Here is a 24875-nt window from a genome sequence, read left to right on the forward strand (position 1 = left end):
ATACAATTTTTTTGCATAGAGGTAATTCTCTAAATGTTTGTTCTATCTATGCCAGTTTAAGGGTCAGATGCTTGTTCTGCTAAAAGGTAATTGAAGTGTGCTGATACAGTGAGGAAGTATTTTAGACACACACAATCCACACCATCAATAGACATTACACTGAATTGACCAAGACTGATCTCTGACTTGTCATTTTGAGTGTCATTCAACAGGAACCTTCTGTTCAAAGTAGGTGGGACTTAGAAGACAGCAGCTTGCCAAGTTCCCCTCTAGTGGGGGGGGTGTCTCTTGGGTGCATTCAGCAGACTCTTGTACCACCACTCAATAAGACAACAAGCCAAGCACCCAATAAGGGAGGCTATCTGGATTGCCTAAGGCCTGTTGAGGATCTGTCATCCATTTGAAGAGGATGGGTCCCTCTCTAGTGTTGTGTCTGCTGAAGCATCTGTAGAGGTCCACACAGCATTTCTGTTCATTTCATGTGATCGGCCTCTTAATAGAATGTGTCCTGCAGTCACTACAGAGGTTTGCTGCACATTACATCCATCATTGATGAGCCATGTTACAAACCATGCACCATGCCATGACCATAGGGAATACTACTGCCAAAATAAACCCTTCACTCCTTGCTGCCGCTCTGCCGCTTACAGAGCAAAAAACCTTGATTAGAAGGTAAAAAAAAAAATCCTAAACCATAGGAGTCTTCCATATAAACCATGCATACTGGTACAACATATGCATGTATGTGAATCATGGACTGATGTGCACTGCGTGTGGCTGTGATGTTCCGGTGTAACTTTTTCACAATGGCATTCAACTAAGCACTCATTTAAATGTAGTGGAACTTAATTCCTGGCCCTCAACTCTGTGTTCATTTCTTTCTATTGGGCTTTTAGAACTGTGTTGTTTTTGATATGATAGTGTTCTGTTAAATATCAGGGTGTTGCACACTGCTTGCTCTATAATGACGTCTGTTTTATTTAGCTAGACACTAATGAGGTCAATTATTTCATGACCTTGGCAATGAAATCAGAAAGGAGGTCATTTTTAAAAAGAGAATTGGTCATTTCACACATAAAGCAAGTAAGCATTATACAACTGATTCTAACTGAAAACCTACTTTCAAAGGCACTTAATGGCCATATTAATGTATGGACAAAGAGGCTTGAATTTGTATTGTGAAATGAACTCTCACCGTTAACATGTGATGAGAAAAGCTCTTTATTCCCACATACATGTTCTATAGGACCCTGGCAGTTGTTAAATCCCTTCCTGGCCCCTCCCAGCAGTACCTCCATAAAACAGGAGCAAGGGTCTACTCAGCTCCTGCACACAAACATGGCCCTCCTCCACCTCCTCACCATGTTCTTCATTGCTACAAATGTGGAAGACCACGAGGACCAGAGGGATCAAGAGGAAGAGAAGAAGCAGAGGGAGGACAAGGACAAGGACGAGGACCGCAGGAGGCGCATGTACGACCTGTCCCTGTACAAACGTGGTGACCTCCTAGAGGTGCCCAGGACCCTGTTCACTCACTTTGGCATCTATCTAGGCAATAACAGGGTGGCACACCTGATCCCAGACATTGTGCCCTTGTTCTCCACCAACCAGGACATTATCGCTGAGATGGTGACTAACGACCGCCTCATCATGGGGGTGCTTGCTAAGAGGGCAAGTGTGCGTGTGGATACTGTGGAAGACTTTGCCTATGGCTCAAAGATTCTGGTCAACCACATGGACCATGTGTGCAGCCAGCCTCCCCTGGATGGAGAGGAGGTGGGTCGCCGGGCGGAGAAGCTGCTGGGCTCTGTGGCCTACAGCCTGCTGTGGTTCAACTGCGAGCACTACGTCATGTACTGCCGCTATGGCATGGCCATCAGCTTTCAGACCTACCAGGTAGAGCATAGGGAAGGTTGGGAGGGAGAAAGCGTTTGGCAAAATCAGAATTGGGAAGGGGGTTGGCTGTCTGAGGAAAACGTCTGAGGCAGAGTTGGAATTTTTGGAAAAAGTATGTCAGAAAAAATTGTTCAAATAAGTGTCAGATTTATCAGTCAGACCTAGAGAGTGAATCAGTTTCAACGATTTCATAGTATTCATGTTCACACTTCACTTTTCAACGGCTCTTAACTCTGTGTGAAGTTAAGGCCGCATCAGCTCAGGCCAGAAGGTTGAAAGGTCACACTCACATGTGAGGGATCTTAAGATGCCAGGTGCTCCTCCACTGAGCTGTTGCATTACTTTTCAAAACATTCTTGAGAGGATGCCAAAAATACAGACTACATTCAGTCATGACCTAACACAGGGCTATTTCACGTGTAGGCAATCTTTGTAATGGCACCCATGAAAGTATTTAGATTACACTAAGAAGTGAGTAAACAGGTGTATTTTTCTGTTAAATGCTACATCACTGAACTGGCATTGGTGGTAGACTTTTTTTTTTAAGAGAAATTAAGGATAAATCAAGAATTACATGGGCTATAGATATGTGTGTAGATCTCATACATCTATGTGAGGTGTGTATATTGTGTTTTCCAAAAGAAGGAATTCAAGTAATGAACAGCTGTCATGACAAAAGGTCATATTGACCTTTACAGTAGATATTTGAAAACAGCAAAGCTAGTAACAAATCCATAATAACCCCCAAGAAAATTTGAAGATGTAAATTGCAACCTTCTGCACATACCAAGATGTGTAAATCTGTCAACAACTAAAGACTCCTTTAATATAATTCCCCAGGCATTCAGCATTCTCCTAAATCATGCTTTTAATACATCAGATGTCATAAACAAGTTTCATTCCATGGGTGACTGTGAAGCCAATAACCATTGATAATGAGAGCAGCACCATCTAGTGTGCAATGCTGTAACTTCGAAACAATTCCGTCAACAGTAAACATACTCAAAACAGTCAAGAAATTCCTACATTTCTACTAAATAATTCAGGCTGATGATGAAAAAATCTGAAAGTAAAATGAGGAAAAGAAAGTCGAAAAATTAGTTCTAAAAAATCGAATCCAATGCTGTAATTAACAACCTGTTTTAAAACAGTTTCCATCTTTCATCAAGTCTTGTATTTTCTGCATTGTGTTTACTCTTGAATGCATCTTCCTGTCATAGTTTCCTATGTGTGAGTCTTTCATGCGTTTCATTCTCACTGGTGTGTATGCTAACCCTTCGGTGTGTCTCTCCCAGTTCTGTAAGGCGGTGAGGAAGGTCTTCTGCAGCAGGAAGTGTGCCCTCCTGTCAGCCCTCAGCGGCGTGGGCATTATGTGCTACCTGGGCTCTGTCACGCCACTCACAGCCCTGCCCACCATCCTCATCCCCTTCCTCATCTGGATGGCATCGTAGCCATCTGGCAGCTTTGCCCTTTTCAGATGGGTGGTTATCAGATCAGCATACTCTTGCCTTTCACTTGCCATTTTATGCCTTTTGGTTTGATAAGGGTATTTTCAACATAACACAAGGAAAAAGATGTGGGTAGAATGTGTATTTTGCGATGGATATATGGCACATGTTTTTTTTAAAGCGCTGAATGTTTCAAAGAAGCACATTATGGGCAATAAGGACATTTTATTTAAGGTTATTTGAAAGCTTTCAACATTTTTTATTTTAGAGATCATTTATGTCATTATCATTACATTTGTGTGTAATCAGTTAGGTATAAATGGAGCATGACAATTATCGCTGTGGATAGCAAATCTTACTGTGAATTTATAAGTTGAAATTTGTGTTTTAAAATGTATGTCACTTAACTTTTTTGTATTTAGTGGACTGGGGTGCAGTATAAAAAAATGATTTAGTCACGCATTATATTGAATAAAAAAATTTGCTATAACAGAATGCATGTACTTTAAATGTGTAACAACAACCCGAACCAAAACACTACTCTCAAAAGATCTGTAAGGATCTCTTATGGTGGCCATGCAAACAGACACATTTATGTTGTACACAGGAGTTGAAGCACTTGGAGCATGTGAATACAACCCAGACCATGCACCTACTTCACTGGCCAATCAACAGCCACATGGTAGCTCATGTGACATGGTGGTTCATGCTGAAGATGGGATCTTAAGTTCATGCCACACCTGAACCAGGACGCTGCTACCTCCATACCCATATTTTATGGAGGTGAAGTTCCTGTTGCTCTCTGTCACACAACCAGATCACCTGCAGAAAGCCAGAACAGTGGCTGCCGATCGGCTGACCGCTGACCTGTCACAAACAATTTACATGCTAACTGAACATTCAGCAGACACTCCGCAGTCATAACTGAGTGCTGGCCAGCAGGTTGACACCCCAGCTGCTCTCGATAATGAAAACACACGCCAGCCATATCCACACTAATCCAGTTACAGACATGGAATAGGATAACAGCCTTGATGTGCGATTCAGGCACAAAACTGCTTCACTCCAGCTTTTCATTCAGTGTATATTTTTTGCTTTTTGACACAGAATTCTCCCCTCTACCTGGACTTTTCTTCAACACACAGGCAGGGATCAATTAAACTGAATACACTGCATATCTGCAGAGGCCACAGATAGATTCTGTTCAAGTATACTGGTATTATGGTTACTTAAAAAAGAATACATGGTCTTCATAAGAACATATGTGACATTATTTTTGTATAAAAGTTGGCACAGGAAAGCAAGCTCTCTATCCTTTCAGACGAGCAGATGACATGAACATGCCATACTCAGCCAGAGCCAGATTTCAGTTGCTTTCAGGGCATCTGCCATTGTCGACTTGAGATCTATAACCCAAGAGGCAGTGTCATACTGAGCAAACAGAGATTTGTTTGTGTGTGTGTGTGTGTGTGTGTGTGTGTGTGTTTGTGTGTGTGTCTGTGTGTGTGTGTGTGTGTGTGTGTGTGTGGTGTGTCAGAGTGTGACTCCTTGTGGGTAAAATTAACTGTGGGACTTAGGGAATTACGACATGGTAAAATTGTCTTTCTGAAAAGAGATAGTATATTATTCCACAGCCAAAGAGTATTTGATAACACAAAGATAATGGGAAGATGAGACCAATTTGACATTTGGTTAGAGGATAGGCTTACTAAAATCCTTCGTATAAACATAGAGAAACAGTAACTGATGGGGTTTGCATTTTCAACCTTAGTATTCAATTGACAAAATTGATGACAAATGACTTGCCTTTTAAATGGACATTCATTTGTAGGGGCAGTCAGCCAACTGTTCTGTGGGGTGTATTTACACTGTGATGCATCTTACATCTTGACAGGCCACTGTAGAGCAGTTGTCACATCTTGGTTCAAACAGGTGTCATGATTGTTGATGAGCACATTATACAAGGGACAGGGTCTTGTGAAAACAGTTTTTGAGGGAAACAAGAATTTGCACTGGGATTCAGTGCTAATTGCTTTATTCCCACAATGCAACTGAGCATAATTGGCACAAGAAAAGCCACTATCCCTCTTCACCAAAACAAATATATATAACTGCAAACACTGGGCCTTTCAGACACTGGTCACACAATAAGAACAAGTATACTTCTACAAAACACAATGCTCCATTCATTTTAAACAGTACATGACCAGACTCTATACAGCCAAAATATCTACATACTGTATGAATTATGAATTGACTCTAGAAACTTTAGTACTTTAATATGAACGGATGACTGTGTTCTTGTTCTGCGATTCCATAACGCAAGGGCAAAGACTTGAAAGCCACACCATTATGTCAATGTTATAAATGATGTTATGATAATGTCAAATCAATATCAAGTGTTTTATCTAACACATTTCAGATAGTCATTATACCGTCATTTGCAATATCCAAAATTTGGTTCAAAAGACTAACATTGTTCTTTGGCCACAAACATGAGTCTCTTGCATTGACTTGCACTGGTAAACACCTGACCCTTTCACTACATGCGATGTGTCTCCAGATTCCTCTCTGAGGTTGAACTGGGCATGGGATGTTCACAGCTGGATTTCAAGCTTTTTTTGTAAGTTAATGACACAACTCCATCGCTGCCCACATAGTCACAGCAGGCGGTGCTGCCTGGAAACCGCATTACTTTGGGAATTATTGATGTTGCCCCTTGACTCAACCCCTCGTGAAGTGTTTACAGGAAGTTCAATAAAGAGTAGTGAGGTTATAAAAAAGTAAGACCAATAAAGCAACCCTTAATTTACCAACAAATAGAAAGTTTCATAGTTCAGTCTGAATGTAATCATTTTCACAGAATCTAATAACAGTAGCCTGTAGTGTGAATCAGTGGGACTTTTCTAATTTGTTTGGAAACTCTGGATGGTATGCATTGAGCTGTAATGAAAAGAAATAGACAGAACTCTCTGCCATCCATGTTCATTGCTCACACACTTACGGCCCAAGACCATCAGCTTGTCATGAGGAGTTTTCGGATATTGGAATATCATATTTTGTGCTGTGTCTGTGCCCATAACCTGTAATTACCGATTACCTCTCATTTCCATTGCCTTACCATGCTTACTACTATTTATAACAAAACTCCTTTGAGCCATTGTGTGGAGTGCAGGGATGTTCTATTGGGATTTATTTGGTCCTTCATTCGTAAACAGCAGAAGACAGGAGTAAATCTACCTTTCACTAGGCTGATATTCTATGGAATGAATGGCCTTGAGGAATCTGCTGAACTGACACTGAACTGAATCAATCACAGTTTTCGATTAAAGAGCTGCAATAAAAACTGAATAATGGTGAGAAGTAGCCTCTCTGACTACTATACAGCATACTGTGGCAACAAATCAACTTGGAGAGTTGCGCCACTGCTGACCAAAACAGGTTTACAGACACATGGGTAGAATTCTAAAACGGAATAACTGAATGGATATCAGCCAATTTTATGCAAATCCTATACATTAGAATGATTATTGAATAAGGCAGAATTAATTATTATAATGTCTATTGTTATTATAAAGTGCCATAATATAAAGTGGTAGTATGAAAAGGCATCAGTACATATTCCCAGAATGTACATATATCCCCACACTTATTCCTCATAACATAGCTCTGATACTAATAAACCCATGCCAGGCCAATGAGGTCGGTCAGGATCTGCTAATTAACTCTACAATTCAAGAGTGAAGCCACTGCCATGCAGTGAAAGCTTCTGTACAGTAGCAATAACCAAACTCCTTGGTGGCCCACTGACACTCATTCATTAGGACTCATTCGGAGCCATAGAGCCATCTGTGACGGTTGAGAAACCATCAAAATTCATGTTTGGTCTTCAGGAGTGTTTCTCTTGCTTCTTGTGGATGCAATCCACCTGCATTATGGATGAGCAGAATGGATGGCCGGCTAGCGCTAGTTCATGTGACTCTATTAAATGGGTGGGCTCAGTGCTCTCTGGCTGTAATGGAATTTGATTGTGATGAATGGCAGTGGTATAGAGTCAGACAGACTGTGCATCTCATCAGTGCTCCTCCGTATGAAGATAAGAGTAAAATAAAGGCTTGCTGCCCTTTACACGACACATGCTGTACATCTAGGGAGCAATGGTCCAGGTTCAAATGTGTTCAAGACACGGATAAAAGCTGCCAAGGTTAACAGTTACTCACCTCTGTTTATATTTTGTATTGGTCTCATCTCTCCTGTTAAATTCCCTCCCATTACGGAACTGTGCATTCTGATGTTGTTGCTATAGCACCATGACAGCACTAGCTCAAGCACTATCCGTAGAGATGAACAAGAGATGACATTTCATTCGATTCACCACATGCGTAATCTCAGTTAATTTATGCAGTTAATTTCCTTGAAACCACCCCAGCTGGCCCTAGTCCTCGGGGCTCATTAGCAGTAATACACTAGAGTACTGAGGAAGATACAGCCACTGCACTTCAATTTCCATCAACATGCAAAAAAGTCATCAACAGAATAATAAATAAACATGCTTGAGCCAGATCTTGAAAGGCAGACCACAAATGGGGTTGCGATGAAATGGCTTGGAGACCACAGACTATTTTCATTCTTCTGGGAAAGAATGCCCTTTAACGTGGGAATGGGTCTTTTTCTGACACTTCTCAACATGGAAGGCTGAGTAATGAATGTGAAAAAAATATGTTCTGTTTTGTGGTGGAATCTTGTGGTGGATAATACTTTTCCTGGTCCCTGGCTGAAACCCATGGTCTCTTTTGAAGAGTGGATGTTTTCTTTACAAATGAGCTCAAATAGTATGGACCCAGGTTATCTTGGAGGGTTTGGGGTGTAAAGTGAGTGTGAACTGAGGGTTTGAGGTGTGAAGTGAGTGTGAAGTGAGGGTTTGAGGTGTGAAGTGAGTGTGAAGTGAGGGTTTGAGGTGTGAAGTGAGTGTGAAGTGAGGGTTTGGGGTGTAAAGTGAGTGTGAAGTGAGGGTTTGGGGTGTGAAGTGAGTGTGAAGTGAGGGTTTGGGGTGTGAAGTGAGTGTGAACTGAGGGTTTGGGGTGTAAAGTGAGTGTGAAGTGAGGGTTTGGGGTGTAAAGTGAGTGTGAAGTGAGGGTTTTCGGGTGTGAAGTGTGTTAACTGAGGGTTTGAGGTCCCGATGGAAGCCATGGGCAGTAAAATTATGCACCAGCACATGCCCTGAGATATAATATATCCTCCTGGAACCAAGAAAAATGAACAGAATAGCTCAAAAGAGTGAGAGGGTATGCATGAAAAACAAATGTCAACTACAGAGGACACATGTCTATGGGTTGGTTCTCAGGATAATACGTCAGTGTAAGGTCGTCTGAGGATGAAAATGTAGTTTTAGGATCTTTTGGCTAAAACCTCTTTAGTATGCACCAGCATGACACTACCCTACAGCCACGCATCTCAAAGGAAATTGAATGCACAAATTTTGATTGTCTTTGCAATCGCCATATGTCTGGAGGCATTCTTTGTAGTGGGAGACACACCAAATCAAAAGGAGCTATTTTACAATGCATTGACTATTGACACTTTATGTTCACTGTGACACTTGTGTCTTTAAAAGACTTGCAGGTTTAGTAATGTAATGAAAGAGAAATATGGCTTAAGCAATGGAGTGAAACATCCTTGGACCCGTCTGCTCTGGCCAGGTACTTTCCCGACATAGAACATAAACCAACTTATACAAGGCTATTTAGGTTTCTTTGGCCACAACACAACACTCAAGCGACCAGCCCTTTAGTAGACGACCTAACATCTTCCCCAGTGGCATACCAATCAACACAAATCCTCATCCTTTCTTTTAGGCAGGAGACAGGAAAATCAATTGGGCAAGATATTGTGTGCTGCACTGGGCATTAAACTGGCCCGAAAAATACTTCTTCCACAAGTTGACATCACAGGCTGTTCTAAGAGAAGTCAATATACTGCTGTGGGGTTGTTCAGGCTAAAGTGACTGAACTAAACAAGCAGCCAAGCTCAGTCTTGTATTTTATTGTGTGTTAAATCCACTCTCACAGTAACATATTCACAATATATTGGTTGATTTCTTGGAAAAAAATAGACAGTTTCAGATGCTGTGCTCTCTCCGTGATGAAACCATTTGTTTGATGTCAGTGATTATTTGTTTGCTTTCTTTTCCACTCTGGAGAATTGGAGCACAGGCAGACTTTCACTCTACACTTGTTCTTGGAGGAAATGCAAGGAAGGCATTCTAAGCGGTAAGAGCAGACCATCGAATCCTCAGTGTAACTCAAGGACAGTTTGGCATACATACTTTTATACGCTTTTTCAGCACTTGTGTAACATATATATGACACAAGTCAGGGAGAGGCCAAGGAGAAAGGTTAACGGAAAAGTTAAACAGATCAAATCCATTGTGTGACCTCCTTTTGTTTTTTTCATTGACTTTCACATTGTTCTTCTCTGTGTTTGAGAATAGCCACATCTGTGCCTAAATGTCCTCCACAAACACACAACCAATATGACATTATGAATAAAACATGACATTTCTATTACATATGCCCTTCAAATCAAATTAACACACAAATACATTTGGGTGTAAACAGGCAAACAAGAGCTGTAAATTAAGTCCAGCTAATCTAACAGTGATTGAGCGTTACAGAGAGGTTCCACATCATTGGGGTTATTGATGTTTGTGCACTTAATAACTGATGGACTTTCCATCGCCCAAGTATGGTGCTTCTCATAAAAATAAATGACAGTGAGTGTTATGAGCCTGCACTGACTGATGTGGCAATACATTAAAGGCTTAATTAAAAATGAGGAGAGAAGAAAAATCAATAATCAGCTGTCTGTTGCTACAGCGCTTTGGTTTCGTCTAAAAGTGTTTCATCTGATTAGTGCTAACAAATTGAGTCAGTTTGTACCTGTAACAGACAGCAGCCGGTTCCGGGTTTGATTGCCTCTAAAAAAAGCTTTTATTGACAGATCTACAACACAACAGACCCAGACCTTCAGCTGCAGCCACCTTGTTACATGCATTCACTGTTGTATTACCCATGCACCCACACATATGAGGACTGCCAGGATTTTACATTTGATTACTCCAGCAGTTGGGGTTTTCCTCAAACTGGTCTGGGGTATGTGGGTATGGGAATGGGTTTGTCAACGACATCAGATTTTTATTATTGCTTACCATTTTCATCTCATAAACTAGTTTTGATGTTATACATGGATAAGTCTAAAATCCCCCCAAAATGTCCAACAATTCTACAAAACAAGCTTCAGTGGTGAGGTAAGGGTTTAAGTTCCCAAAAGATCTTAAAGCAACCCTCAAATGTAAGGAAAGCTGAATGGGGCGAAGATAGAGTAGACTGACCTTCTCTTTGTGACAAGGTCATCAACCCTGTGTGTATGAAGGGATTTGAGCAGAGGGAAATGGATTTGCCCTACAGGAACAATAATTACTTCACAGTGAAGCTAACAAAACAGGAGACTTCCATTCATTAAGTCAAGGTTGGCCGCGGAATTACATAGCCAGATGGGTTTCACAACAATGACTTCAACATGCTGCTTTTTCACTCAAGAAATCTTAGCTAACATTTATTTGATTTAGTGACACCATGTGATCTGTGTCTTAATGGCAATACAATTAGCTCACAGCACAATGATCATCATTACCGCTTGATATAGATCAGTGGCATGGTTCCTTTTGTGCCATAATCTCTTATAGTCCTTAATCTAATTGCATTTTCAAACATGGTTACGGTTGAAAGTTGAGACCTCTCCTATGACCTATGCGTAAACTCTATATACTATCGACATAATAGTAGAACATTACGCTCTTTACGTTTTTTTACCTTTATGCCTCCAAAAACTGCCCCTTCATCTATGTTAACCGAAATTATTTTTACCAGTGCATTTGTTCTGATACAATAAAATGAATAAATTACAATCCAGTGATGAATAATAAAGGCAATGGTATAATATGTCTTAAAACGTTACCATTACCCAATATATCTTTTCAGCAGTTGAATATCTCTCGGCTACATCAACTCTGGATTCCAGGATGGTTTTAATAGCCTGGAAGGAAGAAAATACAACTCACTCTATACGTGTTTTATTCATTCACACGTCTTTCGAAAACCAGCAACAGAAAATCTCAGAGGAAGAGAGCCTTCTCTCTCACTGGCTAGTCATCACCAGTTTCCCCACCACGTTCTCGCAAGCCCATTGCGCAGTGCTTTGGCTTTCGTTGCGCACACATATTGGGTAGACGCGCTGGGTGTACAGTAAACAGACTGCGAGTGGGAAACAGGTGATGACAGGAAAATTATGCCTATACCTCTCTAGATTGAATCTGGTACTAGCAGACATATAACATGTAATCATGAATGCTGGGACAGTGCGCTAAACTTAACTGAAAATAAACGCAAAGTCCGTGGAATGCCCTTATTTTTGGAAACCAGGTAAGAGCTACTTTGATATTTAACAAACCAAGTCTATGGCAGTGAATACATTGAGTCTTCAGCATGCCAGTTGCTTGAAATAATAATAGAACGTTGGGATAGTGTTGATTTAAAGAAATATGATTTCAGCTTCCATTTGATTTCACTTTAAATGCGGATTACAGTTAAAGGTGTATATCATGTGTTAGTTAAACGATGGTCTAATTTAATGAAGATTAATAATTGCTCTACCAACTGTTCTGAATACACTGGCAGACACACTGGATGGCAGAACGTGCATCCATCCCAATGTAATTCCTCCTGCGAACCCCGTGTGAACCCCGTGCAAACGAACTATTTTTTCATAATTTCTGCTTCTAATTTCTGGTTTTAGGCAGTATAGTCCATTCTGGGAATGGATGTTTCTCAGGATGAAGTTTTCGGGCCACAAATTAATACCTCCAACTTGTCAACGACGCAAGACGTGCAAGACGACCACTTTCTTCTGGAAGACAGTACCAAACTCATCGGAGTTCAAGTAGTTTTAATATTTGCCTACAGCACCATAATTCTCTTTGGGGTAATAGGTAACTCTCTTGTAATCCATGTCGTGTATACATTTAAAAACTTGCATACAGTGACAAACTTTTTCATAGTGAACTTGGCTGTGGCAGACCTGCTGGTGAACACCTTGTGCCTGCCCTTCACACTCATGTACACGCTTCACGGCGAGTGGAAGTTTGGGTGGGCACTGTGCTTCATACTGCCGTATGCCCAAGGCCTTGCTGTGCACGTCTCTACCATAACACTGAATGTTATTGCGATGGACCGCTATCGTAGCATTGTCCATCACCTGGAGACTAAAATGTCACGGGACATGTGCGCGGTGGTCATAGTTTTGACCTGGGCTGCCAGTGCAGTCCTGGCCAGTCCACTCGCAATCTTTCGCGAGTATGTGTCCTTTGATGTGACACCAGAGCAGTCTATCCAAGTGTGCACGGAGAAGTGGCCAGGTAGCGGCGTTGATGGGACAGTGTACAGTGTTGCCACCTTTTTACTTCAGTACGGCCTTCCACTCTCCATCATCTCCTTCGCATACGCTCGTATCTGGATCAAGTTGCGCAGGCATGTTAGTCCAGGTGCTGGAGGCCGTAACGACCGCCATAGACGACGCAAGAAAACTACAAAGATGTTGGTGGCCGTGGTGGTGGTATTTGCTGTCAGTTGGCTGCCTCTTCATTCTTTTCAACTGGTCGTTGACTTCCACAACAGCATTCTTGATATGAGAGACTTCAAGCTCCTCTACACAGTCTTCCACATTACTGCCATGTGCTCTACTTTCGCCAACCCGATACTGTACGGCTGGATGAACCGGAATTACCGTAGTGCTTTCACCGCTGTGTGCAAGTGTATCTGGAGAGCTGATGGAGCTGGGACCAACAGGGGACAGGTCAGAAGAATGGACAAGGAGGCCAAGGGCAATAACTTAATGCATACACACGTAACAAATGTTTAAGATAAGGTATGTGTACATGAGATTCAAATTTGGTCTTAAAAGGCCATGACTCCAGGTTGCAAACGGACACAAAAATGGTGTAATGTATGCATGCGTGTTTTGCCAGGTGTGAAACAGACTAGCCACGAGTCTTGGTCCCTCTGGTCTAAATCTTTACAATAGGCTAGTGTTAAAGGATTTAGGCGTGTCTTTACAGCTATTCATATCTACATATATAGTTAGATATGCATTATAGGCATTGTATTCATCTTAAATAATATACCAGTCGTCATTTTCTGGTAGACAAATAGAGAGGATGTGCGTAATTACGTACCTGATACCTTATTTCCCTCCATTGTTACTATTGAGTAACACCCTGTATAGTCATTGTATTCATGCTGTGGGATAACACACATGTAGGTTTAAAAAAAAAAAAAAAAGTAAATTAAGTCTTCTGTTTGATGCAGTTTGGTGAAGGAGGCAACCTTATTACTTGTGAAGTGTTGACCACAATGTAACCCTCTAAATGGAGAGGTTCAATTCCTTTCAATTGATGTATTGTCAAAAGGCTTGATGAAAAGATAATCTATAATGGACATTAATTATTCTATTATTGTGTATCTGAATATTTTTAGGAAATCAGTTAGACTTTGTATAATGTGCACGTAGCTTTCCTGCAAATATTTGACGTTAAAATTGGTGAGGTGTGTGTAAGGACTGCCTTCTACAAAGAGTTATATTGTAAGTCGTGTATGATGAGTGCCACTGCAAAGGATGTCCCCCTGCCTGTTGCAAGCCATGTCATTTAAGTAGTGTATTTTCTCTTTCAATATGACCTGCAGCTGCAGAACTTTTACTTATACAAGAGGCATGTGATGGCTTCTCTTAAAAGATTACCCTGGCCTCTTTCTAAAGACAGTAATTGTTCCTTAAGCAGCAAGATGATATTGACCGTAGGCTACAGCTATAAATATTGTCCCCAAGAGACCTGGTCTGGATGTAAACATTTCTCAAAGGCATGTCAAGACTAGTAGTATTTCCTGTACCTCACTTTGTCGTACAAGTATTAAGAATGATTCTCCTTCAAATCACATGGGGCTGTTTGCCAACAGACTGCACCAGAGGGACGTTCTCATGCATTGTGACAGAAACCGCAGCAATCTAAAATGTAATTGGTGCTATTAGGAATTAAGGACCCCATAATCAATAAATGGAAATGGTCAGCTGGCTCTTCAATTCAATTAAGAAGACGGTCACCACAGAAAAAAAAACAGACCAATGAAGTGGTGACAATACCTGATTCAATTCATTTCGATTCATTCCTCTTTTATCCCCATTTCTTATGTTTCTGAAATCCTGAGAAGACATTACACATGACAGACACAGAGCAGCATTGATTTCTTGTCTGCTGGACTGATATGTCCACTGGGGCAGCACCTAAACATTCATTACGCTGACGAGGGCATTCACCAGGAGAGTAATTACCCTCCACCGTCCAATTAGCTTCCATTTTGCCACTGAGGGCCAAAGATCAGTGGGTTTTATTTGAAGAAGGCATCAATACCAAAACTAACAAAGCAAGGGTGTTTAAGGTGACGCCCACACTCTCCTGAAGGGAGGTCTGGGGTTTCTGCCACGCACCTCATCACACCGCTGTCCTGTACTACCCTCTTGTGGCACCTTCTCAGCGAGGCGAAACCAGGAAACACGACTGCTGTGTTACGATACCCTGACATCACACTGACTGTATGGATCCTAAAGCATCTGTAAACCTAGGGTTTGGGATAGTGTTAGCGTGTTTCATGTGAATTTCAATATGTGATACAGGTTGCATCTCTGGATACTGGTTAGTTTTAACTTAAAACTTTGATTAACTTCATAATCAAATTGTAATCATTTGGGGCAATTTTTTTGTGGGTGTGTTATATAGAGATTTTCTGAAATGGAAGCGTTGTCAGGAAATTCATGATATCCTTTAGTTTGATATTTTTTGTAAACAAATACAATAAATATTGCTTAAGTGCCTATCAAATGACAATGTATAAACAAAAAGGTTTTAAAAAAAAACTTTGTTAGGCTTTCCCAGCAGCTGGCATGACAGTAGCTCTCATTAACTATGGCCGGTTACACTACATTTCAGACCTCAACAGACAGAACATTATCTACTTAAGGAACTCAATGGCATTTTCCCAGGGTCAAGATGCTTCACACACCATGAGGTCTACTCTAATCCCAGGAAGTCTTTAGTGTGCACAGAGGATTAAATGTGCTGGAGATGGTGGGTGGTTGCACTAGGAGGGTCATTTCCCAGAAGGCACAGTTTTGTTTGGGGGGCTCCAGGGAAGTCGAGGCTCACACTGAAGAATGGCTTGTATCCTTTGTTCATTCTTCTCTCTTTTTTGTTGGAACTCTTTTCTTTTCTGGGGAAGTGCAGTTACAGCAAATCGTTAAAGTGTGCTAAAAATAAGAGTTTGCCAGTAATATGCAGCATCAAGGGTCCAGAGGGAAGGCTTGGATTGATCAATATACATACCATCCATTTGTCATACATCTCCAAAGCCATCTCGTCCCTCTCCTCTTTTTCATACCGCTCCTCCTCTTGCTTTATCTTCTCTTTACTTCTTTCTGTCTTCACTTGTTGTTGGATGACATCCTTTTTGGTCTCACTCCTAGAATGTCATGCAGGAATGAAAAAGTGAATTCATGTGTAATACCTTAGCCCACACTAACCCATGAGAACAAGGCCAAGAGTTTGTTCTCTTCTGCGTGACTTTCGGTAGCTGGTAGACATTAGAGTGCCTCCAAGTAGCATGGAAATAATACCGCTGTAACTGAAAGTTTCTAGAAAGAACTTTGCAATCTGAGGATTTGGGAACAGTAATCATCTGCATAAATTTCAACCCAGCTATATTAACCAACAAGATAACATAAAGGAGAAGGGTTTCCCTGTCTGTCTATGTGTTTTTAAAGCATATTCAGTGTTTATTAAACATGCCATATGTCTTTAATTGGCTCCTACCATTTGGAGAAAGCAGCAGAGGCATCTTTCTTCCTGTCTTCTTTCTCCATCTGCTTCTCCTGCTTTAGTTTATTTTCAGTCTGAGTTTGTTTTCTGATCCTCCCTTTCAAAACCTCCTCTTGGTCTTGTTTCCATTTCTCAAAAACCTGGAAAATAAGCCATTGAGTGACAGTGAAAATGGGTTTCCATACAAAGTCATTAGCTGCCCTGAATTTCACTAAACCCAGGGTAAAATATTCACATGTCGGCACCAAGTTCAGAACTCAGGTCACCTTCTTTGCCGTTTCTTCTTTCTCTTTTTTTCATTCATTTCCCTGTCCTGTTTTGTCATTGCCTCTTGCTTTTCTCTGATCTTCATTTTGAATGTTTCTCTTTTCTTCTCCTTCCAAGCTTCATACGAGGCCTTGCCACCTTCTGTTTTGGAAAGCTCCTCCTAAGAGCACAAGACAACTGTTTAAAGACAGATGGGTTTATCCACCACTGCTCTCCTGGATGGTGCTCATATGACATGCTCCTCCATACCTCTCTCTTTTTTTCCTCCTTTAGTTTCTCCTCACGCCTTTTGGTCCTCAACTCTGCTCGTAATTTCTCCTGTTTCTTCCGAAGCCATTCCTGTTCATTTCCAGAGACATTAAGGCACAAAGCGATGAGGTGCAGAGCATTAGCATATGGTGCATTATTCTCACACAGGGCAATCTACCACATCAAATCCAACTGGTTCAGTCCAAAAAAAATAATTGTGTGTATATAAAATAATTGCACCTCCAGGGTTAGTTTTTGATGGTCCTATTTTTTTTATAGCTTGAAAACTTCCCCTGATGTCCCAAGACAGTCTTTAGTGCAGTGTTTGATACCTGGTAAATGGCCGCCCTGAGGGAGTCAGCAGCCTGTGGCTGGGAGTCTTTCTCTGGCAGCTGCTGATCCAGAACCGTGAGAGAACCCAGGTATTTAGATTTAGTTCTGCAGGAGCTCAGTCTACCAGACTTCTTAGAGCTGGATGACCTGGCGCTTGAGGGTCTGGATTTGGGAGAATGTACAGAAGCTCAAATGATAAGAATAACAATAAAGCTTTACTGTGAAGAATTTAGCCTTAATCATGTCCATTTCAGAAAAGATGGATAAATAATTATTATGAATTTTGAGTCAGAAAAATTTGGGAGTGATTTCTGGAGGACCTACAGAACACACTCTGCGACAACACTACAGTAACCTAGGAAGACTCTGCCTTATGATAATGAATACAAAATCATTCCCAGCTGTCTTAGAGGAGAATGTTTACCTGATGACATCTGTTTTCCCTGAGGCGTTACTCTGTCTGCTTGCAGCACCATCTGGACGATCTTCAGACTCCTACATGAAGTAACACAATATTGATAACTTCATAACATGATAACACAATACACCTCCTATTATTTTCTTTGCAGTGTTGTAACCCAAATAGAGGTTAAAATGCATAAACATTGACACTCAGGATATAATCTGACACAAGAAGACAGCTTTGCAATAATTCTGTTGTGTGTGTCTGGCTTGTATTGATCTGACCACAAGTTACCAATTAATGAAGGGTGCAACTATCCATTTCATGCAATCCAATACAGTAGAATGGTGTTGCCATGCCACAATATGTATTCTATTCACTGTAGTGTGAAACATCTAGAGCAGGACAGCAGATCAACTCTAGTCATGTCCAAGTAGGAGGAAGTAACCTCATATGCCAGTGAGCCACTATAGCCACTATTTATTCAATAAGGTCCCATTTTGCCACTGGCACTAACAATAAAGTATATACAATATACTTGGTTAAGCTCAGGCATTGGTATGAATGATATGGTAGTCAATTGCAAGAAACGTTTTACTGGTGCGTGCATGGTGTGTCTATATTACAGATGTACTAGATACAAGTATAATTATTTAGTATTAAGTATTGTTCCTGCTGAGTAGGCAGAGATGTGACAGGATGGAAGTTGATCTTATACTTACTTCAAATTCTTCGAAACACACTGAATATGTTTCATCTTTGCCTTGTTCTGACTTTTCCAAACCACCTGTATTAGGAAATTACAATTCAGTACACAAAAATGTGACATATGTCATATGTTTATACTTCTAATTGGTCTCTCCTTCAACTGTGATATAAAGAGGGAAACTCAGAGAAAATTAATTTTGATTTAAATGTATAGTTAAAAGTAATTAAGTAATTTTTCAATAGCCCCTTGCAGAACCTGGAGTGTCTACCCTAAACATCAAACAATAATGAAACCCAATATCTCTTACTATTGCACGAAGAGCCTTCAATAGATTTCTGTAAAGACATCCCATCACCAGTAGATGATGAGTACCTGCTCAGCTTCGAAGATGCCGTTGGATCTCTTTCTACAACCTGGCGGCAAAAACGTACAGTTCTACAACTTAACTGTACAACTTCTGTCACTTATTTGTCTCTCACCAACTTCAACAGTAAAAATAAGTATTCATGAGTAGTATGCCAAAACAAATCGGTCACAGTGCGCTCAAGTTAATATTCAAGGCATGTTACACACACAATATGAGCACACACCCTCAATTTCACAGGTGAGCAAGCTGTCAGTGGTCTGGTCACAAGCTGTCAGTCACATTCTCTAAAAGTGTGTGTGTGTGTGTTTGTGTGAGTGAGGGGCGGTTACTGACCTGAGGACTGTGGCTGGAAGGGCCTCTGTTCCCTGAAGAGGAAGAGGAGGCGGTGTCATCCCTCCTGATAGATGCAGAGGGGGAGAGCGCAGGGCTGGGGAGAGGCTCTGCCGCCGGCCTCTCTTCCACAGGACTGCCCACCCTCAGCATCCTCTGACGTGGCTTGGGTTTGGGAGGTCCTTCTTCAGCGAGAGTGTCTTTGTGGGGGGAAATGCAGGGGACTGAGAACATGTGTCACTGTTTCTGTGATTCGTTGTGCTCTTGTGCTTTGTGTTTTTTTATCTACTTTGGAAAATGAGCTTGGTTGAAGAATGGGTTTGTCACTGTATCTTTTAAATCTAATTGTGACTTATTGACTGACTTGATCATTGCGTATGCTGGGTTTCCCCACCGCTCTTTACTAAAATGGTGGCTCCATTAATCATTTGACTGATCCATGACCTGCATACAAGATGTTCTCTGGTCCAAGTCTGAACAGTATGGTACAGAACATAGTGACATTCAGTCCCATTCAGTCGACAGAGAAAATTGGTACTACATACTAATCTAAAATAAATCAAAATCTTACAAAGTTAAAATAGGAGTCCATTATCCCAGGGGCACTACCGCTAGATACCTGTCAAAGATGACCTTCCATCCTACTGGTTGGTACACTAAGCAGTCAACGATTAATGTTGTTGCTATATGTGCATAGCTAGCTCTCTATTAATTGTATATGCTTATTGTTATTTCTGCAAAAAAACTCAGCATGAATTTAAATCTGTGAAAATCTGTTTTATTACAGTAGGCTATGTCTTGTTGTGATAAATCATTAATTTTAGTGAATGATCTATGGCTTCTGTGAATGATTTACACTGTGCACTATCGCTATGAAAGCTGTAGCTATGATATTAAATCTAATAGGCGGAGATGGAGCGCTCAGTGCACTGCATGATGAAACACAACAATGATGTGCAATCACTGACCTGTTGTGGATTTCTCTTTCACACCTCGCTCCCTTGGCTGGGGAAGATGTGGCTCCTGTGATCCTGAAGTAACTGTTTTGCCATGCTCACTACTCTCTGTTGAGTGAGGCGAGACTCTCTGACCTTCTTCAGACAAGTGAGGTGACGAAGAATCTCTCTGTCTGTTTTCAGAGTGGAAAAGAACTGATGCTGATGAATCTGATCTCCCATTCCGGGGTAAGAAGTGTTTCTGGGATTGCGGAGATTCTGATTGGTTCCTTTGGGGTGAAGAAGATTCTGACAGATCTCTCTTTTCCACAGAAGATTCTGATTGGCCCCTCTGGGAGACAGAGGTTTCTGACCGAGCTTGCCAGAGCTGTGATGAGTCAGAAATGCTCCCTTTAGATTCCGGGGTCAAAACTGAATGGCCTTGACCTCTTTCTGATTTGCCACTAGACAAAGTTGACTGTGAAGATTCATTCAGTGCACTGTTGATGCTGTTAACAGTCTCCCCCTTTTCAGTGTCACCTTTTTCAGTCTCACCCTTTTCAGTGTCATCCTTTTCAACATACCTGCTCTCCAAAGGAGAGCTTGTCTTTTTAGATTTCAAGAAGGATACCCTTTTGGGCTTTGCATTATCCTCTTCATCAGACAGCTGAAAATCCTGAACCTTAACTTGCTTCTTCCCTTTCCGGAATAATTCCAACTTTTTCTTTCGTCTGTTCAGTATTTCTGTTAGTACATCTGTGAGGAAATCATTGGAAGGCATTACATCAAATACATGTTAGCTCATTTTAGCAGGATTTTAAAAGACTAATACAAATTGCATACCATCATCCTCAAAGTCGTCTGCGTAAGAGTGGCTCCCAGTGTTGTGCTTCCTTGACCTTGCAGACACAGCTGCCTCCAACTCATCCTAGAAGACAATGAATGGCAACTTGTTAACATTTCTGATGGCAAATATTATGAGCACTGTAGTACAATATGCACTCTGTTTTAACCCATTCAATAGGTTACAATTTTCACCACATGAAAATTTTTCTGAAGGAGGTTGCCAAAAATGCAGCATGGTCTCTTCTCTATTTTTTATAATAACATCAGGTTTCTAAGTTGACATCCAGGAGACTTTATCTCCTCAGGTTTGGCATGAAGCGAAACAAATATTTGACTCAATTTTGATTCGACAACAACGTATGCACAATACAGAAAGATACTTAACAATGATGTATAGGCTCATAGTAAAATTAACTACAATAACATACAAATTGTAGGGCTTGTATCAAATACAGAATGACATCTAAAGAGTTAAGTCTTTGCACGCTCTGGATGTACCATGGCTGTCACCTGATCGGATAGGACTAGGGATGTCATTCCACCACTGAGGTCTTGCTAATGACAAGAGTCTTAATTACCATCTCTTTCTGTGGAGAGAGGGCAAAGACTACAAGCGTCCTTCAGAGGAACTCACACGTGTGAGTAAACCAGCACAGTTTTTCTATTTTCTATTTGAAGGTGGCCCAGAAAATCTCAAGAAAGTGACATCGGTCTCAACCAAAGCTTTGGAGGCAGCATGTGCAGTGTCGCTACTTGTGACCAAGTCCAAAAAGCCCTTTACAATGGTCAAAGAGCTCATCCTGCCCGCTGCTGTCGTTCTTCCAGAAACAATGATGGGTAAAACAGTGGCTGATGTCCAAAAGAATGTGCCATTGTCAAGTAATACTGTTAATAATGTCCATTGATATTGAAAATGAAGATGTTAGAGACTTTCTTCTCTAAACATAATGCGGATCACAAATGCTGTATTCATGTGTGCATGGATGGTTGGCGGCATCTCGCCTATGGGACAGTCACTGGATTGGCACCAGCCTATTGAAATGCCATGATTTAACTTTATTCTCCCTCCACCACTTTGCTACTCTGATGAGCGTCTGTTGTCTTTCCCGGCAGCAAGAGATCACAGTCAAGACTCTTTTCGTTCATGGTACTTTGGTGGTGGAATGACCTACCTTGGACTCCCCATTCCAGTGACAGCCTGGGTACCTTAAAAACGTTTAAAAACTCACCTTTTAAAACACCAGCTGTCTAACTGGTTAATTTGTTTGAGATACTGTATACTTTATAAATATAATCATAGTTTTGGTATGAGGTATTACCGTAACTACAGTAAGCTTCTAACTATAACCACTAGGCTTACTACAAATGTGAATATGTAATTGCACGTTACTATGCGCTCCAGGACAAATTACCTGGAAGGTGGTTCTCCTTGAAGCTTTGGGACTCTTTTTGTAAGCAAGCGTTCTGAAAGGCTCATCATCTGACATCTAGATGAAGAGGGACAATCACATATAACCGTACAACAGTCATCTACAACTTTCACCAAGAGATAAACGTTAGGAGTGACACCAGACTTGGTGATCTTTGAGACCCCTTTTAACCCAACCAGCCTTATCATGCATGACAGCAGATATATCCATGATGCGCAAAACGAAAGTAGTCTATACGAGGGCAAATAATGGTACCCTCGGTGGAGAATTGGGTAACGTTAATCCAACTAATTTCTCTTTTGCTAAAACATCCACGTTGGGGTTATAACAAAAACATATGCAGTGAATGAAATGTTCATTCTCCTACTTCAAAAAAGTTGACGTCATAGCGAAAACACTGGAAATCTAACATAAGCAACCCAAGAGGTGTTCAAAAACATTTTGCATAGGCTAACTAAATAACGTTAGGCTAGCTAGCATAGAGAGCAGCGGCGTAATGTTTATGAACTAATTATTGCTGGGTACCTTGAGAATTTATAAGCAAAGAACGCAGTGAGGAGATCTCCGGTTGGTCAGCCCAGAAATGTCCAAATTAACCAAACTGGTAAGGAGAATTCTCCGATATTCTACATCGAAGTTAAGACCACGCTAGTCTGTTTATAGTTTAGAGTGTTTACAACGGTAACTAAGAGACAACGGAAACGGAAGCTGGTAATCTGCGACTGCGTGGTGTCACAGTCTCTCGACTTCCATTCAAGATTGTGTAATTTAAGTATGAACCAAGCTTCTTTTGATTGTATGGTGTAAAAACCATGGTAAACACCCAACTGAGACAGCATTTCAGTGTAGCCTCTCGATTATCTTTCGACGGCCACACAAACCAGTGACTTCCTTGACAACTACTCCAAGATAATTGACCACCAGGGGGAGTGTATGACCAAATTGTGAAAGGTGCAATCACATTTCTTCAGTAGTCAGTTTTTCAGTGGCTTGTATATGAAATGCTTCGGCTTATTGTCTGGCAGTTGACCACATAGTACCAGCAGTGCAGTGATATTTGTGTCATACTTGAGCTCAGGGCTTGTAGACAAAAGGTAAGGTTACTGTTTATTATCACGGCAAAGACTTTCCCCCAGCCACTCCTGACTGGCCTTTGCACTTACAGGTCTTGGCAGCAGGGGAACCATGGGGTGGCCTGAGATGGACTCCTTGTAATTATTCTAGCATCAGTACCCATCAGTTGTCAACCAGAAAATATAGTGGAGAGGTTATGCAAGATCTCAAGCCATTCTTAAGTAGACTCTGGTTACCTGCCAAATGGATGAAAGTCAGTGTTCAAAATAAATCACTGTATTGACACCAATCTCCATGAATCTGACATGACACAAGTCTCCATTATAGACCAGTGTATTACAAGTATTTGATTAAGATATATCAGACTAAATGTATTGAAGGCACTCAGTCCACTCAGTTTATTCACTGCACCACAGTGTGCCCTCTGGCTACCGTTACACCTGACCTAAAGCTAATTTAATAACTAATTTCATGATATGAGTAAGATTCTAAGCGCAAACAAGGATGGATGAACACTGGAGTGTGTCCCTTCACAGACGTGGGAGTTCCATGTCTAAATCCGTTTCTTCAGAGCAACGCCGTGAAACTTGTAAATGATTTCATGTCGGGCAGGCCTCCCGCACACGAACCTCAATCTCCTCTGGTGACTGGCAGTAGCCTCCTCTTCTTGCCCCTGCTCCTCCTCTTCTTGCCCCTGCTCTCCACTGGAATCAGCCTGCATCCAGACTCTGTCCTCCTCCTACTTCATGTGGTGCCAGTGCACTTCATTTTGCCTGGCACTGGCATCATCAACTGGCACTAGCATCATCAACAGGCACTTGCATCGTCATCAGGCACATGACAGCCTGATGGGAGTTTGCCAAAAATCACCTGAATGACTCTCAGACCATGAGAAGCAAAATCCTCTTGTCTGATTAAATGAATACTGCACTATTTGGCCACATTTCCTAACGGCGTGGGTGGAGGAAACCAGGCACTGAGCATCGCCTCATTAATACCATCCGTACAGTCAAAGTACAGCAGGCCGCAGCATCATGCTGTGAGGATGTTCTGCGACAGGAATGGGGAGACTAGTCAGGATAGAGGGAAAGAGCAATCTTGAGTGTAAACCTTTTCCAAAGTTCTTAGGATCTCAGACTGGGACGAAGGTTTACATTTCAACAAGACGTTGTTGAAATATAAACCTTCCAAAAAAAAACGTATTATTATTATAGATTATAGATATAGATTATAGATTATTATGGACTACAGACCTGAACCCAACAAAGCATCTCTGGAGAGACCTGGACATGGCTGTGCACAGACACTCCCCACCCGACCTGGTTGAGCTTGAATGATTCTGCCTAGAAGACTGGAAGAAACTTCCAAAAGGATGGTGTGCCAAGCTTGTAGGATTATTCACAAGAAAATGTCAGGCTGTCATTGCTGCCAAAGGTGCTTTAAGCAAGTACTAAGGCAAGAACCTTTGTGTAAATGGGATAATTCAATATCTTATTTTTAATACATTTATAAAACACTCCATTTTCAGTATTTTGTGTAGATTGATGAGAAATAAAAGATGAGTATAAAACATAACAAAATGTGGAAAACTTGACAAGGCCTGAACGCT

The 24875-nt window shown here is 41.2% G+C and overlaps 3 protein-coding genes across 3 annotated transcripts; 2 read left to right on the forward strand and 1 right to left on the reverse strand.

Annotated features, from left to right (window-relative positions):
• Nucleotides 1-1251: 1251 nt before the first annotated feature.
• si:dkey-30k22.5 (lecithin retinol acyltransferase family protein) lies at nucleotides 1252-3609 on the forward strand. The gene is made up of 2 exons (XM_012831702.2): nucleotides 1252-1896; nucleotides 3192-3609. Exons 1-2 carry the CDS (start codon nucleotides 1339-1341, stop codon nucleotides 3345-3347), a joined length of 714 nt encoding a protein of 237 aa, XP_012687156.1. The 5' UTR covers nucleotides 1252-1338; the 3' UTR covers nucleotides 3348-3609.
• Nucleotides 3610-11547: 7938 nt separating this feature from the next.
• npy2r (neuropeptide Y receptor Y2) lies at nucleotides 11548-14711 on the forward strand. Its single transcript, XM_031560181.2, has 2 exons — nucleotides 11548-11824; nucleotides 12198-14711. Exon 2 carries the CDS (start codon nucleotides 12219-12221, stop codon nucleotides 13317-13319), a length of 1101 nt encoding a protein of 366 aa, XP_031416041.1. The 5' UTR covers nucleotides 11548-11824; nucleotides 12198-12218; the 3' UTR covers nucleotides 13320-14711.
• Nucleotides 14712-15252: 541 nt separating this feature from the next.
• On the reverse strand, nucleotides 15253-22877 carry map9 (microtubule-associated protein 9). Its single transcript, XM_031560180.2, is given in 15 exon segments — nucleotides 15253-15718; nucleotides 15832-15967; nucleotides 16318-16463; nucleotides 16590-16603; nucleotides 16606-16750; nucleotides 16840-16929; nucleotides 17172-17334; nucleotides 17597-17667; nucleotides 18298-18362; nucleotides 18592-18697; nucleotides 18985-19181; nucleotides 19950-20672; nucleotides 20760-20844; nucleotides 22175-22249; nucleotides 22718-22877. Coding segments are annotated over 14 exon segments (2136 nt in total). The 5' UTR covers nucleotides 22718-22877; the 3' UTR covers nucleotides 15253-15598.
• Between the last annotated feature and the right edge of the window lie 1998 nt (nucleotides 22878-24875).

This window comes from Clupea harengus, chromosome 22 (assembly GCF_900700415.2).
Source record: "Clupea harengus chromosome 22, Ch_v2.0.2, whole genome shotgun sequence".
NCBI classification, from domain to species: Eukaryota; Metazoa; Chordata; class Actinopteri; order Clupeiformes; family Clupeidae; genus Clupea; species Clupea harengus.

Coding starts and splice junctions, on each gene's coding strand:
- si:dkey-30k22.5 (XM_012831702.2), top strand. CDS start 1,339: ATGGCCCTCCTCCACCTCCTCACCATGTTCTTCATTGCTACAAATGTG. Junction 1,897..3,191: donor TCAGCTTTCAGACCTACCAG/GTAGAGCATAGG, acceptor TGTCTCTCCCAG/TTCTGTAAGGCGGTGAGGAA.
- npy2r (XM_031560181.2), top strand. CDS start 12,219: ATGGATGTTTCTCAGGATGAAGTTTTCGGGCCACAAATTAATACCTCC.